This window comes from Nuphar pumila, chromosome 1 (assembly GCF_984573655.1).
Source record: "Nuphar pumila chromosome 1, dmNupPumi1.hap1.1, whole genome shotgun sequence".
Lineage (NCBI taxonomy): Eukaryota > Viridiplantae > Streptophyta > Magnoliopsida > Nymphaeales > Nymphaeaceae > Nuphar > Nuphar pumila.
In genome coordinates, this window is record NC_143249.1 from 182,862,544 (window position 1) to 182,881,249 (window position 18,706).

At 39.5% G+C, this 18,706-nt stretch overlaps 1 protein-coding gene across 2 annotated transcripts in view; it reads right to left on the reverse strand.

Annotated features, from left to right (window-relative positions):
* The window catches only part of LOC149851605 (ARM repeat superfamily protein), a 71,920-nt gene that overhangs the window by 46,305 nt on the left and 6,909 nt on the right, over positions 1–18,706 (reverse strand). For both annotated transcript variants that reach the window (XR_016431102.1, XM_090001646.1), the window contains exon 5: positions 18,400–18,483. Coding sequence is in view for 1 of the 2 variants with exons in the window: in XM_090001646.1 (XP_089857772.1) it covers positions 18,400–18,483 (84 nt within the window). In the remaining variant the exon portion in view is untranslated. The remainder of the gene's footprint in view (positions 1–18,399; positions 18,484–18,706) is intronic.

The following is an 18,706-nucleotide window of genomic DNA, read 5'->3' on the forward strand; positions in this document are numbered from 1 at the left end:
ACAACTAGCAATATGAATCAAAAGCACAACCAAGGCTTTGATACCATGTAATGAAATATGCGGAAAAGAAATGTATGTCCTACAATGGACATTCACACATAGAAATCAAAGAACAAGTCCAAAAGAGGACATACACAAAAGCCAATAATGGCTAGAAAGCATAAAATCTTATAAATGCACAAAAGGGCTTGAAGAAGCCACACATTACAAAAGGGGAGACCCCACTTATTTATAGGCAAGAGAGGAGTGAGGGAGAGTTAGAGAAAAGCAAGAGAGAGGGACCATTGGGAGTCCCAACAAGGAGTCGTTGGGCTCCCAACGGTCACAATTGTGACCGTTGGGGGCCCAACGACTCTTTGTTGGGGCCCCCAATGGCTGTGCATTAAATGCACAAAAAGAAATAAAAAAGACAAAAAAGAAAAAGGAAAAAATAGAAAAAGGAAAAAAAGAAGAAAAGGAAAAAGTCTAAAATGCCCCTATTGGGCGAGATTACAAAACTACCCCTTATCGGGTAGTGAATGAGAACTATATTTATATATATATATATATATATATATATATATATATATATATATATATATGCATATATATATATATATAAATATAGGTATTACATATATTTTAACATGACTGCCCTATATGTAGGTGAGAAGGACTCGTATGACACAAACTTTCCTAGAGGCCTCGAGACTCGGGATGATTGTCTAGTTGGAATGTCAGAATATTTTTCAAGTGCACATGAAAGATTAGACCCTTGTCGCCTGGAATATTGGATACTAGTGTCTCTATAAACTTCTTCATTGTCAACATTATGATCAAGATCAATAATTCCTTGATCATTATCAAAGTTATAGTCAAGATCATATTCATCAGATTTTGATGTCAGATCTAACAAAAAAGAGTACTCGGTGTCTTCCTTTGGTTTTTCAAAATAAAAAAAGCTTCTTTTTCTAGAAAAGAAACATTTCTAGACACATATAATCTATTATTTTTTAAGTCAAAACACCAATAACCTTTCTGATTTTCAGCATATCCTAAAAAGGCACTGGGAATCGCACGAGGGAAAAGTTTATCATTTTTGTCAGTAAATATGAAACATTTGCACCCAAATATTCTTAGTCTAGAGTAGTCTGGAAAAATGTTCATAAGTTTTTCAATGGGAGTGATATTTTGTAACGAACAAGATGGCATCTTATTAATAAGATAGGTGGCAGTTAAGGCAACTTCTGCCCAAAAGTCTTTCGGGACTTGATTTGCTATTAATAAAGTCCTAGTGGTTTCTATAATACGGCGATATTTTCGTTCCGCTAGTCTATTTTGTTGAAGTGTATAAGGACAATATTATAACAAAAAGTTTTCTTCGGCATTTCCAAAAAATGCATGTAATAGAGTCCTCCTTCTCTATGGCCTTCCCCAATCAGCTTGCCTGACTGGCGATCCTGTACCCAACAACCATGAGAAGAAAAAGAAATATTACACCCATAGTCAGAAATTTGAGATACAGATAAAAGATTTAAATTCAATTTGGGAACATATCTAATTTCTGGAATAGAAAATTTCTTTGTTTTATAAATTTTTTAAAATTTCATATTCTTTCTATTTCAAGAGAAGTCCCATCGGTTGTAAAGACCTTTGACACACTTGTTTTGTTTTTAACACATTCAGATAGACTTTGATTATTTGGGGTCATATGAAAAGATGCACCAGAGTCAAGGAGCCAATAAATTTTACCTGGATCGAAAAAAGATGAGGTTGCTGCGTCAGTTGAAGCTTCAGATGAAGAAGAGGCACTTTTGATGAGAGGCTGAAGAATCTCCATTAGTTGGGCCATGAAAACTGGTGCATCTTGATCTTTGGGCTCCGATCCAGCAATTGTAGCTCTTTTCTTTCTCAGCTCCTTAAGTTTGGGACATTGTGGCATGTAGTGTCCCGATTCATGACAATGATGACAAATAACTTTCTTCTTGTCATCGCCACCATTTTGACGATTAAAGTGAGGAGGTCTATAAGATCAAACATGATTCCCTAGTCTAGACACAGTTAGAAAAGAATCATCTTCAGTTTTAGAAGAACCTTTTCGGAGACGATTTTTTTCTATTGTTAATTCTTCAATAGTTTCAACAATAGAAGGAATTTTTCCCTGATGAAGGAGGGCCGATTTAGTGGTTTCAAATTCCGACCTCAATCCAGTTATAAAATGGTAAAAATGTTCAGCATCGAGTTATTTCTGACGAAGCTCGATGTCTTCGGCACAATGTCACTTTGGTTCTAAAAGGGAAAGTTCTTCCCAAAGTTCAGACAAACCATTATAATATTCACGAATTGTTTTGTCTTCTTGGGTCATCATTCGAACTTTTTCTTGGAGATTGCACACGTGTGCAATATCTTTAAGGGAATACATATTTTTAAGGTATTCCCATGCCTTATCGGCATGATCAAACTTGGCAAGACTTGAGCATTTTTTAATGTCAACACTATTGAGAAGCCATAACATTATCTTCGCATGAGATATTCTCCACTCTTTCCATTTTTTCTCGTAAGAGGCTAAAGCCTTGATTTTATCTTCTTCCGATAGAGGAACCTCTTTATCTCCCTCCTTTTTAGTAAGAGATAGCTTAGGTTCTGAATCGGAACCATCCACAATCCCCCATAGGCCTTTTCCCCATATATGGTGCTTCATGATTGAAGCCCATGTTACGTAGTTTGTATCGCTCAATTTCATAGGCATGGTGGTGACTTTATCATTGTCATCCATCGATTACAAGGAGAGAGAAAGAATAGGGATAGAAGAGAAGTGAGAAAAAGAAAGAGATACAATACAACAAGATGTGGAATCTTTCCCAACGAAGTTATAAAACATTTCTCTTCAAGTGGCAAACACTTTTGCAAACGGGCACGAAAATCAAGGTAGTTTTTCTTCAAGGTCTAATACTTCCGCGGCTTTAATACCATGAAATGAGATGATGATCTTCCAAACACGAACTGAGATTCGAAATGATGTCTTAACAAGACATTTAAGCATAACCCTTAAGAAGGGTATAAAAGAAAACAAAAAGGAATAAAAATATTCTTTTATTGAACAAGGAGAAGCAATGCTTAAGAAGCATTTTACATGCATTACAAGAGGGGTTGTACCCCTATATATACACAGTACGAGAGAGGGAGAGAATGAGGGACTCAATAGAGTCTATCTCTAAATAGAGCCGTTAGACTAGAGTCCAGCGACTCTATTGCTAGTCAAGTCTTAACTAAGACTTGACTAGTTATGCCATTCTAGTTCAAATTGAACTAGATGACAAAATACAAAAAACAGAAAAAGAAAAAATACAAAAAAGAAAAAATATTATTTATATATATATATAATAATATTATATATATATATATATGCTTACAAGTTTACATTTTAACAATCTTGAGTACGTGTAGGAGGTAAACCCTTAAGTTTTCCAAAAATATCTTGAAATGACTCAAGCAACTCACGCATGTCTGTAGGAATGTGCGATTCTACTTTGGACTCCTCTTGTTGTATAAGTGGTTGTGCCAAACATATAAAAGCCATGTGAGTAGCCCGAAAAATTTTTAATGCCTCTTAGCTATCCACTAGTTCTTCATCTAATGTGTTATTAGCTTTTAAGCTCATTGGTCGCCCCGCCTTGGCGAATGTCATTTCCATATTAGTGAAATTCTACGTAACACTTCCAAGTAAGTGTAGCCAACACATTCCAAGTACAACGTAGGCTCCATGCATTGGCAAGACAAATAAGTCCAACCTGAAATGAGAGCCTTGGAGGTTAAGCTCAACATCCGTTGAAAGATCACCACACTTGATATGGCTTCCATCTCCTAACAATACATCGAACTTCGGATGTTCATGTGGCCTAAACTTGAGTTTAGACACTAGGTCATCTCTCACAAAGTTGTGGGTAGACCCCGTATCTATGACCACCTCAACTCTTTTGCCGAAAAGTGTGCCGGAAGCCCTCATGGAATTTGGTGCGAACTTACTTACCAAAGCATAGCATTGGCCAATTGGTCCTTGATTGTCATCAATTTTCTCTTGGTCCAATTCATCCATTAACTCTTCCTCTTCTGATTTACATTAATCTTCATTTGTAGTTACTATTAAAAATTTAAAAGAGTTGCACTTGTGACCGGGCTTCCAGTTACTTTTACAATTAAAACATAACCCTTTTCTTTTTAATTCTTCAATCTCTTCCCTAGAGATGCGCTCAACCTTAGGGTTATTGGCACCCTTGAATTTGACTCCCTTATTAGGCATGGTGATGCAGAGCATCCAGAGACAGAAAAGGATTTGGATCCAATTCCAAATATCCAGACCCGTTTCGGTCATCGCTACCCAAGGCGATCCACATGCTTGCAGGACGTCCCTGGTCCTTGTGGATCTATCAGTTAGCCGATGTTCGTCGTGCTCATTTTATTGTCTTGATTCCGTTGAGGAATCGTATTTTGGACTTTGTTTTAGCAATAGTTATTTTATGTAATTTTTTTTATTTTTTTTAGGAGCCGGATTCTACGGATCCAGATAATTCTGGTACCCTGTAGGATCTTTTTGTGGTACTAGAAGGTGTATGGGGTCCAAGGGTAGTTTTTATTTTTTCGCAAATTCGCTTTTCTTAGTGTTGGTGCAGGATCCAATTCACAGCCTATTTGGATCTGAATCTTAATCTGTCTTCATGAGGAGGGTCCTAGGTGGCGCCACTTTAGTGTGGTCCATCTTGGACCTCATTTGAATTCATGTTGACCAGCCCAAAGTCAAAAATGGACTGTTGGTGGAGTTATTAGCATTTGACAAAATTTAGGCTTGCAAACTCGTTTTTTGTGCAAAGCTTGGGAAGACCCAAGGTCTCTTTATTGTGGCTCTTCCCAAGCAACATAAGCCCTTAACTAGGGAGGTAGACTAAGAGGTTAGGGGTCTTCTTCATTTTCGAAATTGGTGGTGTAGCTGGTGCTAGAGTAAGAAAAAATCAAGTTTTGGTGTGGTTAGTGCTAAAAAGAAAGCTATCTTGATGTGAAAGAAAAATTGAACTTTGTTTTTGCGTGGAAGGTGCTCTTGTGAAGAAGTTCTATTCGTGGTGGCTGTTCTGAGTTTGTTCGTGGTGGTTTTTCATCCATCCCTACTATTTGTGGTTCTCCTTTGAAGTCGGTTGCTTCCCAACGACGGTCATTATCCGCTTCAAGCCGGATATCGTCATTGGTTCTTCGTTCTTTTCCCTTCGTTACTATTATCATTTGTATCTTGCGGTTTTTATTACATATTGTTGCTAAGTTGTAATTGGATCGTTATTGTTTGGTAAATGCATATTAGAGGTCTTTTACGTCATTGATTGTCTATTTGAAATTAATTTTTTTCTCGGGTTATTGCCATGTATGCATGAACTCGGATGTTTTCAAAGAGGCCAAATCATTATTCCGTGATAACAGAGAAGTCTCTGATAAAACAACCGTGTCGGACTCGTTTCTGAACAAATTTTCGCGTTCTTTAGCTTCCCGAAAAGCTAAGACAATTGTCTCCAACTTTGTAGTTGAAACTATTTCATGATTCGATCGTTTAAGACTCTGAAAATTGCTGTCAAAGTCTCGGACTGACAGTGATCCACTGTTATTAATTTGGTTCAAAACACTCCTAGTAGCGTTCGGTATTTTGCCGTTAACTGAAGATCCCATGCATGCAAATTAGAAATTTTTGATTCTGTGAAAAGCTAAGATTGAAACCCACATCTTTCATATTTGATAATTTTATTGAATCATTGTCTTTGTATTCCGAAAATATCAATTTATGTTGTCATCGAATACTTGAATGTTATTTCATGCAACAATATTTTTTTATATCATTCTGGATATTCAAAAATTCGTAGAGGATTGTAGATACATCAAAAAATTGCGATCTCTAGTGTTCTGGAAAGGTCTGGATCTAAACTTCGTTTTGTCAGTTGTGAGTTTTCGCAAACTCAACATTTATTGGTCCAAAAATCCCATTGAACAAACTGTTGTCGAAATCACCAGTTTGTGTTATACTTGAATATCAGTCTTGGTTCCGAGTCTGTGGAACGAACGTTCCTGCTCCGAATCTGGTGTTTCCGAATTCGTTGGAAAGTTGTGCGAATCATGCACAACTTTCATTTGGACCGCCTCTGTCGAAACAGAGTGTACAGGTCCCAAAAATCTGTTTTCGAGAATTATGTTTGGACTCTACATCGTATAAGCTTCCGCGTGCATTTGGATCCGTTTGGATCCTGGATCGTGGATCGGTGTGTACCGAGTCCACCGTAGCATTGCATCACATGGGCTTTGGTATAAACTTGGAATTAGAAGTAGAATTCCATGAACTCTTGAGCATATCATTCATTCTTTTTTATTTCTCCTTAATTATGCGAGCTTGAAGATAACAATCCTCAAATGAATTTGGGTTTTTTGCTAGAAGTTCATTGTGAATCTCATCTTTGAGTCCTCCAATGAAAGAGCTCAAAAGTGCTCCTTCATTCCATTTCTCACATAAGGAGCATAAGTCTTCAAATTGTGCTTGGTATTCTTGCATGGTCCCTAGTTGCTGAAGTTGTTCCATCTCAACCCCATGGTTGACGTAAAGTGTAGGACCGAACCTCTTGATGATTTCTTGCTCAAGGAGATTCGAAGTTGGATATCCATTTCTTTGATCAAACTAACGAAACCATCTAAGAGCTTCTCCCTCAAAGCTCATAATTGCACATCTCACTTTGTGCTCATACTTCACATTATGGCTTACGAAAAATTGTTGTGCTCTGTAAAGCCATTCCTTAGGATTCTTTCCCGAAAATGTTAGAAAATGTAGCTTCACTGACCGAGGGAAAAATACTTCATTTTATTTTTCGATATTTGTATTGGTTCTCCCATAATTTGTAAACCTCGTTGTGTTTTCGAAATCATCCATTTCCATTTCGGGTGTGAATTCATCTTCCAACCATGCATCGCTTGAGGAAGTGACACTCACTCTATTGCCATGCATAAATTCCGCTTGACCGCGGAGATTGTGCATTGGCGGCACCCTGCTGCGCACATTGAAATGTTGTGCCAACCTCTCGGTCTCTCAAAATTTTGCATAAGTATTTGACAAAGGTGTCATGCATGTGTCAGGTCTAAAAATGTTTGGCGCACTGCCCTTACATGTGTTACGCACTTCAGCAGTTTGGCGCAACTCCTGCGCGTAATGCACCTCCCCCAGCGTTGTGCGCATCATGTGCCGCACATGCATCGCGCACACTGAAAGTCTCACAAACGTCACGCATATTGTGCGTCGCTCGCGCGTCGCGTGCGAGATGCACCTCGCAAACATCGCACAAGCCGTGCACCGTGCGCGCATTGCGCGCACATCTCCCGCACGATATGCTTCACGAGCGTCGTGCGCGTTCCAATCGCCTCGCGTGTAGCCCGCGTTGCGCAACTCATGAGCGTAGCGCACACCCTGAGTGTAGGGTGCGTTAGACGCAAACACCTCTGATGCATGGTGCACTTCAGCGTGGCACCCTGGCACATTTTTGTCAGGTTGTCCTTGCACATTTGCGCATTGCAAGTAATCATTCAAGTGAGGCTCAGCAGCGGTTTGTGCCTGATGCACAACTTGTTGCATCTCGGCCATATGCTCCGCAGACAGACCAATTGCAGTCGATCGGCCTTCCTATTTTGTCGCGACAAGAGCTTTTCCACCTCGCTTTCTCTGATTTTTCAACTTAGTAAGAATCTCTTGCACATTCACCTGCAAGGAGACGGGCTGCGTCTCTAATCCACCTAGTTGATGGTCAGACTTCTCCAACTTTTCCTCCATAGCCGCAACTCGGGATGAACTTTATTCAAGTCATTCCTCGAACCACTGCTGCAGCAGATCAAGAAAAATTTCCTTCAACGGGGTTCACTTCGGCGGCATAGCTTTGATACCAGTTGATAGAGTGTGCTTTATGGATCTTCACCGCCGGTTGCCTCCAGTGACTGATTTCCAGACTTTTACAATTCCTTATCTCAATTAACACTCGCAGGTGCTCATGTTGATTACAGCACTCACATGCGCATTCATATTTGCATACAGGCGTTCATGATTCAAGTGCTCACTTCAAGTGTGCACTGATGACAGCACGCAGGTGCGCATATAGGCTTCTGCCTTAGACACAAACTCAGGTTCGATCAATGTCTGAAGTGATTCTTTGCAGTATATAGAATATAGTAGTGAATTGATGAGCCTTCAAATAGGAAAATCGGTAACGAGCCCAATGCACTTAGCTGATCAGCTTGGATCAATGAAGAGAGCTTCTGCCCATGTTCACTGGAGACGATCCAAGCTCGAGTAGCGTCGGGTGCTCCAGATCTTCCCTGCAATTGTCCACTGCACTCTAGATGGACAGATCTATGCAAAGTTTAATGACGATCGTAAAGCTTGAGGAAGTTCCATCTCACGTCGGATGTGCAAGCTTCAATTTCACAATTGCAGAATGTCTGTGAAGATCGTTCGATCTGCTGGAGCGAAGATCTACTATGACGATTCAATTAACTTGCTGTAAATGGAATGGATACTGAGAAATATCCTCCACTAGGCGGCGACAAAGCTAGCAGGGCCTAGTCCTCTAGATGAGGCCTTCTTCGAATGGAGCTATCTCCGATTGGAGCCAAGAAGAAAATCTCACTTTATTGATCTCTGTCAGAAAATTACAAATTCCATTCATGCAAAATTACAAAAGCTTTGAATTATTTATAAGCTTCATAGTCATGGCGCCAAAATAGTTTTGGGCGGCCCATGACTCAAAACATGCTGGTGTCGACCTTATCCTCCATTCTGAAACTGTGTGGCTGAGGAATTGCTGCACATGTTGATTTCTCTCAACTGCATCAACTGCTGACCTACTGCACTTGCTAACCCAGCTGAATATCACTACTCAGTTCACACTGCCCATGCTGACCCTTCTGCTCAACTAGCTGACTGAACCTGTCAAATCGCTCTTGATTCCCTCGGCTTGATTCTGTTGGTTCTTCATTGGCATTTTCAGTGAGGGTCGTATCACGCGTGGTGGTGCGCAGCAGGGAAGAAGGCAAGGTCGTGCCCTTGGGAGGAGGACACGGTCAGGCTGACGTGGCTGAGCATGGAGCTGAGTCGTGTCCCAGGACGGGGACACGGTTACATGAACCGTGAAGGAGAGGGGACAAGTCCTAATAGGGACTCGGCTACGGGGGGGGGGGGGCTCTGGGTTTGGTCGTCTGGTCTGAGGTATTAGGTATGTAAAAATAATTTTTGTGCTATGTCACAGGGATTCGGCCAGCCAGGTGCCGCGCATCGACGTGACGCGATGAGGGTGTGGCATTGGGTGCGGTCAAACCGACCCTGGGTGCGGTCAACGCACCCAGGGCCATAAATGTTTGATTTTTGAACTTAAAAAAAAGCCCAATGAAATGGGCTGGGAGGGGGATTAGGGCAAAAAGTTTTTGCCCTCTCCTCCCGACCCCGACGTTGTGACCCATCTTCTCCAACACCCCGACATGGCGATGAGGTATCACCGTCTCCAACCCACATTCCGGTGACGCCTCCTCTCCGTCTCCAACCCAGGTATGCATTCTCTCTCTCTCTCTCAATCTCTACTTCAATCCCTCTCTCTCTCAATTTCTCCTTCAATCTCTCTCTCTCTCTCTCTCGATCTCTTTCCCCTTTCCCCTCAGTGTTACTGTGTACCTCTCTCTCTCTCAATCTCAACAAAATGAAATGCAGTTTGTTATATATGCTTTGAAATGAAATGGGGATCTTCGAAACACGAGCTTTGATTAACAAGAGCAAGTGTCAAGAATGACACTAAAGCATAACCCTTAAAAAGGGTATGACTGGAAACAAAATAAAAATAAAAAATGTATTCTTTATTGATATGAAAAACCAATTGCTTAAGAAGCATTGGAGTAAAATACAAGAGGGGCTGCACCCCTTTATATACACAGCTGAAAGAGGACTCAATAGAGCTGTTGGGCACAGTCCAACAGCTCTATTAAGAGTTGTTGGACTGTGTCAGTCCAACAGCTCTATTGCTAGTCAAGTCTGGACAAGACTTGACTAGCAACAGTCATTCTAGTTCAAACTGAACTAGATGACATAAAAACAAAAAATAAAAATAAAGGAAAAAAATACAGAAAAGAAAGAAATTAAAAATGTATTTATATATATATAATAATATAATATTATTATATATACATATATGTACAGTTTTACATTTTAACACTCCCCCTCAAACTTACGGTACAATGAGCGAAAGTTTGTCTAAGAGAAAGTGAAATCGGGGAGCAGCGAGAGGCTTTGTAAAGAAGTCTGCTAACTGATATTCTGAAGTGACATATGGCAGATCAATTATCCCGTGTAGATATTCCTCTCTGACGTAGTGACAATCCATTTCGATGTGTTTGGTGCGTTCGTGGAATGTTCTGTTATTGGCAATGTAGATCGCACTTTTGTTGTCACAACACATTTGTGAAGCCTTTGTTGCTTCAACTCCCATGTCAGCAAGCAGTCGTCGGAGCCAAACTACTTCCATGGTCGTGGTTGTCATGGCTCTGTATTCAGCTTCGGTGGATGAGAGAGATACCTTCTGCTGCTTTTTACACCTCCACGAGATTAATGATTCCCCTAAAAAGACACAAAAGCCAGTGGTTGAGTGTCTGTTATTGGGATCACCTCCCCAATCAGCATCAGTATATGCAATTAAATCAAGAGAAGAGGAGAAAGATAAGAAAAGTCCTCGTGAAAGAGAGGACTTGATGTATCTGATAATACGCATGACTGCTCCCATATGAACAGAAGTAGGAGCATGTTGAAATTGACTTGCTGTATGAACAGCATGTGCTATATCTGGTCTTGTAATGGATAGATAGGAAAGTGCCCCGACAAGCTGTCTGTAAGGAGTAGGGTCTGCAAGAAGTTCTCCATCATCAATCTTCATTTTAACATTAACAACTTCTGGAGTGTCAACTTTCTTATCATCAGTAATACCAGACCTGAAAACAATATCAAAAGCAAATTTAGTCTGAGATAATAAATATCCTCTAGGAGAATAAGCAACTTCAATGCCTAAAAAATATCTCAACAAGCCCAAATCAGTCATTTCAAAATGAGATTTAAGAAGTGTTTTGATTGTTGCAACTCCCTGTTTATCGCTTCCGGTGATGATCATATCATCCACATAGAGAAGAAGCACAATGATCCCTGCATCAGAATTCTTAATAAACAAAGCAGTGTCAGTTAAACAGAATTGAAAACCAATATCAATCATAACACGACTAAACCTATCATACCAAGCTTTTGGTGCTTGTTTAAGTCCATAAAGAGCTTTTTCTAAGCGAAGGACTTTACCCTTAGGAATACTTAGACCAGGAGGGGGTTCCATATATACTTCTTCAACTAGCTTTCCATTTAAAAAAGCATTTTTGACATCCATTTGAAAAATAGACCATTTTTTGATAGAAGCTAAGGCAATTAGGGTTCGGACAGTAGTCATACGAGCCACCGGAGCAAAGGTTTCTTCATAATCAATCCCATATTCTTGGGCATAACCTTTGGCTACTAAACGGGCTTTATATCTTTCAAGAGTATCATCACTCTTGGTTTTAATTTTATAAACCCATCGACATCCTATAGTTTTCTTCCCTGGAGGAAGATCTTGAATATTCCATGTAGAAGCTTTTTCAAGTGCATCTAATTCAGCTTTCATGGCTTCTATCCATTTGATATCATTTTTTGCTTGAAAATATGTGGATGGTTCTTCATATGAGTGAATTAATGCAATAACTGCCCTATATGTGGGTGAGAAAGACTCGTATAATACAAACTTTTCTGGAGGCCTCGAGATTCGGGATGATTGTCTAGTTGGAATGTTAGAATATTTCTCAAGTGCACATGGAGTATTAGACTCTTGTCGCCTGGAATATTGAATACTAGTATCTCTATGAACTTCTTCATTTTCAACATTAAGATCAATAATTCTGTGATCATCATCAAAGTTACAATCAAGGTCATATTCATCAGATGTTGATGTTAGATCTAGCAAAAAGGAGTACTCAGTGACGTCTTTTAATTTTCTAAAATCAAAGAAGCTCTCCTTTTCAAGAAAGGAAACATTTCTAGACACATATAGTTTATTATTTTTGAAGTCAAAACATCTATAACCTTTCTGGTTTTCAACATATCCTAAAAAGGCACAGGGAATCGCACGAGGGGAAAGTTTATCATTTTTGTCAGTAAATATGAAACATTTGCACCCAAATATTCTTAATCTAGAGTAGTGTGGAGAAATGTTCATAAGTTTTTCAATGGGAGTGATATTTTGTAACGAAGAAGATGGCATCCTATTAATGAGATAGGTGGCAGTTAAGGCAGCTTCTGCCCAAAAGTCTTTAGGGACTTGATTTGCTATTAATAAAGTTCTAGTGGTTTCTATAATATGGCGATGTTTTCGTTCTGCCAGTCCATTTTGTTGAGGTGTATAAGGACAAGATCTTTGATGTGTGATGCCATGCAATTTAAGATAATTTTGAAAATCTGTGGATAAAAACTCTCCCCCTGAATCTGTGCGAAAAATAGTAATATCATTTTGAAACTTGTTTTTAACCATATTATGAAAAGTTTGAAAGTATGAAAATACTTCAGACTTATGTTTGAGAAAGTACATCCACGTATGTCGGGAGAAATCATCGACAAAAATAACATAGTAAACAAATCCTCCTTTAGAAATTACTGGTGCAGGACCCCAAACATCCGAGTGTATTAATTCAAGTGGTCTTGAAGAGAAAAAGGTTCTGTTCTGAAATGGTAATCTTTTCATTTTGCCGAGAATACAATCTTTACAATCAAATGATTCAGAGTTACAAAATTTCCCTAGATTTGGAAAATGTTGGATTTTGGCTATATGTGGGTGACCAAGTCTCTTATGCCACAGTTCCAACTCTATTTTTTGAATATTATAACAAAAAGCTTTCTTCGGCATTTCCAAAAAATCCATGTAATAGAGCCCTCCTTCTCTATGGCCTTCCCCAATCAGCTTGCCTGACTGGCGATCCTGTACCCAACAACCATGAGAAGAAAAAGAAATATTACACCCATAATCAGAAATTTGAGATACAGATAAAAGATTTAAATTTAATTTGGGAACATGTCTAATTTCTGGAATAAAAAAATTTTTTGTTTTATAATTTTTTTTCAAAATTTCCTATTCCTTCTATTTCAAGAGAAGTCCCATCAGCAGTAAAGACCTTTGACACACTTGTTTTATTTTTAACACATTTGGATAGACTTTGATTATTTGGGGTCATATGAAAAGATGCACCAGAGTCAAGAAGCCAAGAAATTTTACCTAAATCAGAAAAAGATGAGGCTGTTGCGCCGGTTGAAGCTTCAGATGAGGAAGAGGCACCTTTGATGAGAGGCTGAAGAATCTCCATTAGTTGGGCCAGGGAAACTGGTGCATCCTGATCTTTAGGCTCCGATCCAGCAATTGCAGCTCTTTTTTCTCTCAGCTCCTTAAGTTTGGGACATTGTGGCCTGTAGTGTCCCGGTTCATGACAGTGATACAAATAACTTTCTTCTTATCATAGTCACCATTTTGTCGGTTAAAGTGAGGAGGCCTATATGATCGAACATGATTCCCTGGTCTAGACACGGCTAAAACGGAATCATCTTCAATTTTTAAAGAACCTTTCCAGAGACGATTTTCTTCCATTGTTAACTCTTCAATAGTTTCAACAATAGAAGGGATTTTTCCCCGGTGAAGTAGTGCCGATTTAGTGGTTTCAAATTCCGGCCTTAATCCAGTGATAAACTGGTAAAAATGTTCAGCATCGAGTTGTTTCTGACGAAGCTCGATGTCTTCGGCACAATGCCACTTTGGTTCTAAAAGGGAAAGTTCTTCCCAAAGTTCGGACAACCCATTGTAATATTCACGAATAGTTTTGTCTCCTTGTGTCATCATTCGAACTTTTTCTTGGAGGTTGCACACGTGTGCAATATCTTTAAGGGAATACATATTCTTAAGGTATTCCCATGCCTTATCGGCATAATCAAATTTGGCAAGACTTGAGCATTTTTTAATGTCAACGCTATTGATAAGCCATGACATTATCTTCGCATGAGATATTCTCCATTCTTTCCATTTCTTCTCGTATGAGGCAATAGCCTTGATTTTCTCTTCTTCCGATAGAGGGACCTCTTTATCTCCCTCCTTTTTAGTAAGAGATAGCTTAGGTTCCGAATCGGAACCATCCACAATCCCCCATAAGCCTTTTCCCCATATATGGTGCTTCATGATTGAAGCCCATGTTACATAGTTCGTATCGCTTAGTTTCATAGGCATGATGGTGACTTTATCATTGTCATCCATCGATTACAAGGACAGAAAGAATAGGGATAGAAGAGAAACAAGAAGAAAAATGAGAAAGAAAGAAAAAAAAAACAATACAACAAGATGTGAAATCTTCTCCAATGAAGTGATAAAACACTTCTCTTCAAGTGGCGAACACTTTTGCAAATGGGCACGGAAACCGAGGCAGTTTTTCCTCAAGATTTAGTACTTCCGCGGCTCTGATACCATGAAATGAAATGGGGATCTTCGAAACACGAGCTTTGATTAACAAGAGCAAGTGTCAAGAATGACACTAAAGCATAACCCTTAAAAAGGGTATAACTGGAAACAAAATAAAAATAAAAAATGTATTCTTTATTGATATAAAAAACCAATTGCTTAAGAAGCATTGGAGTAAAATACAAGAGGGGCTGCACCCCTTTATATACACAGCTGAAAGAGGACTCAATAGAGCCGTTGGGCACAGTCCAACAGCTCTATTTAGAGCTGTTGGAATGTGTCAGTCCAACAGCTCTATTAAGAGCTGTTGGACTGTGTCAGTCCAACAGCTCTATTAAGAGCTGTTGGACTGTGTCAGTCCAACAGCTCTATTGCTAGTCAAGTCTGGACAGGACTTGACTAGCAACAGTCATTCTAGTTCAAACTGAACTAGATGACATAAAAACAAAAAATAAAAATAAAGGAAAAAAATACAGAAAAGAAAGAAATTAAAAATGTATTTATATATATATAATATTATTATATATACATATATGTACAGTTTTACATTTTAACATGCTTATCAACCTATGTCACATGGGTGCGGGTGCGGGTGCGGGTGCGACACGGGTGCGGCACAATTTTAAAATTTTTGGACACGGGGACTCGGCAAAAAAATATATATATATATATATATATATATATATATATATATATATATATATATATATATAATTTTATTTTATTTTTAAAATGCCACAGCTGACAGCATAGTCTGTGTGTCTGTGCACAGGCACAGGCACAGACTGTGCACTGTGCACAGGCACAGCACTGTGCACTGTGCACACTGCACAGCACTGTGCACAGGCACAGGCATAGACTGTGCACTGTGCACAGGCACAGACTGTGCACAGGCTGTGACTGTGCACACTGCACAGACTGTGCACAGTCACAGTCAGGCAGCACAGTCACAGTCTGCACTGTGCCTTTTTTTATATATATTTTTAAGCAAAAAAAAAATAAAAAAAATGGTTTTTTAGGGACATTTTTGGACTCGGTCAAAGTTGACCGAGTCCAAAATGTGGACGGACTCGGCCTGGACTCGTTGACCGAGTCCGACTCGGCGTTGACCGAGTCCGGGCCGAGTCCGAAGCCGCACCCGAGTCCGCACCCGTGTCGGGGCGTGTCGACTCGGGTGCGGCACCTCCTTAGCCGAGTCCGTGTGACATAGTTATCAACCTTACCTTGATTTTTATTACCTTCAAGACTTTTCAGTAGCTATTTTGGCATAATTTTCATTTAGAGTTGTTTACATGGTTGGCTTGTAACAATCTGTACTTGTTCAGTTTTCTTCCTCGAGATTGTCTTTGTATTGATGTTAATCATCAATTTAGATTGCTTTGAACAGTTTGGTCCTAGATTGCTTTCTGATAGTGACATTCTTGTTTTTCAATCCCAGTTTTGCTCTATATAATGAAGATGAAGACATGATTCTTGGCGGCCTAAGGATCTGTAATTTTGGTTTTATTCCCTGTTTACTGTTTTTTCCTTCAATCTCAGTTTCATTAGTGTTACTGGTGTTAACTGTTAAAAACTTTATATATATATAATATATAATATATATACACCCTCCGGCACCCAAGTTTTTTTAAAGTGCCGCATCGCTGCACCCGCACCCATGTGACATAGTTTTGGGGGGATTTTTTTAGGGTTTTTAAAGGGTCAAAACTAATTTATTTCTGGGATAAACCAGGACATTGTAGGTTCAGTTCGATTTTCTGGGTTCTGACAGGTTTCAAAGATCAGACCAGATCTCAGTGATTCAAACGAATTTTTGGAATCTGTAAATTAGATTTGAAAGCTAACATATGTATGTTCCTAGGGTAAAATTTTCAAGATTGACGGGTCTAAGATCAGGCCTAGGGAAGTTTTTGAAGTTTAACAAATGTTAGGTCGTCAGGATCCTAACGTTGGATCTGACAGGTCTTGGTAAAATGACGATATCTACAGATCGGGATCTGATTTTTTCAATTTGTAAATTGGGTTTGGTTTAGGACAGATAGGGCTAACTATGGAAATTTTTGGGAGATTTTTAGGGTTGTCAAACCACCGAAATGAATTTTCGAAAACTAGACTTAGATGCAGGCCTATACCGATCCTTCCCAAGAACATGCAGAAATTTGGCCAGACTTCTAGAAGTCGGATTGAGGTCACCAGTGGTCGGATTCTAACGATTCAAAAATGATTTGAAAGTACGAGAATCGAAGAACCTGATGTTGATGTGATCTCCTTGGAACGATCAGAGGAAAGATCCTAAGGTAAAGATTGTCGCGGTTGATGCAAATCATTGTTAGTTGTGGTTGGATTTGCCGTGTTGAACCGAGAAGTGATTGGGCCCTTGGTGCATCGTTCAGAGGAGCAGGCTGGTTGGCGTGGCTAACGAGAACGATGCTCTGATAATGATAGAACCCAATTCCCAAAGGATCAGTTCTAGCCTTGCGGAGCGCAGGTCGGAACCCGGAAGGGATCCCCACCTGCACGGCTAGTGCTGGGCTGATCCTGAGGTCGTCGCTGGGTTGCTACAGCAATAGAAGAGGGTGCAGCAGTGGAGGCAGGGGCGCAGCAGCTGCGGCGAAGGACACGACGACATGTCTGGGTAAGTGTCGAACATGCTGCAACGTGCAGGCGTGTCGCCAGGCAGGGGACATGGCCAGGAAGAAAGGGCGTGTGTGGGGATGGAAGTGTCTCTGGGTATAGGACACGGCCACAGGGAAAAACCGACAGAGAGAGAGAGAGATGGAGATCTCACCTGGTGGGCACGAGAATCGAAGCAAAAGGCAGAGGCATGGTTGGAAGAAAAAAATATGTTCCTGACTGTCTAACGATGAGCGGGGATGGATGGACAGGTGACAGTGCAAAGTCTTTCCCTCAGGAAGCAATCACACAAACTAGAATGAAATTCAGAGGTTGAACTCAATAAATCTCACATTTATAAATAGATTTACAAAATGACTAAAAGGTAAAAAAAAACACAATCCCACCCTGAATGGGATTCCAAGGAGCTTTCCACTAGAGTCCCAGCCTGGGTAGGATTCCAGATAATTAGTGTAGAATCCTCATTGGTGTGGGATACTTTGGGGCGGATCCTGGTTTGGGCTGATCCAGTACAGGGGCGGTTCAGACCTGAAGCCGAAAAAGGATCCATAACACTTTAATGTTTTAGAGATTCTGAATAGGGAGGTACCGTATGAGGATAATGGAAAGCATAAGCTTCAAACTAATCCTACCAGACAAAATAAGTGGGTGGCAGTCCAAGTACTAATACTTTTGTGTATATATATAGAGAGAGAGAGAGAGATAATGAACAAATAAAAGATAAAAGTAATTTAGATAGGCATTAGACACAAAAAATAGGCATATTCCTTCACTAAACTTTATCCAACAATGTAGACATCCAAAACATCAGGATTAACACAATTGGTAAAAAAAGTTGGCCACATTGTAGAACCTTGCAATGACAAATAAGTCACAGGAACAGAGACATATTTTTATAAGATGGGAACATCTAACCACACCAACAGGCAACTCAAGAAAATGTTTCTAAATGTAAAAAGGATTCACTTGGTGGTTTCTATCAAACATTCAACTCAACAAACCAGTGCTTATTGTTCAGAATTCACAATTTTACCCATCCTTAGAACTTTGAGTGATAAGAAAGGTACCCTTTTACAGAAAAGATAAATGAAAGTAATAATCAAACAATACAAATTTTCTATATGCAAAATTAAAACAATAAAAATATAACATGGTAAATCAATATCATGGAAAAAAATACCTGCAGGGAATTATAAACAAAATTAAGAAGTGGATGTGTTGGCAATGAAGAGGGTGAAAGCTCCACAAAGCATCCAACACGCACCTGCAACACAGTTCAACAACTTATTGTAATACTTGAAGATCGGAACTAAATGAATTTTAGAATATCGATGTTGGTACATCCTTCAAGAAGACACATAACAATTTTATACTGTTGAAAATCTAGATGCCACAAAAAAGTTTGTTGGCAGATAACCAAAGTGAAGAACCGTGTTGGTAGCTTCTGTGTACTTATTACTTGCAAAGTTGAGTTAAATATGCCAAAG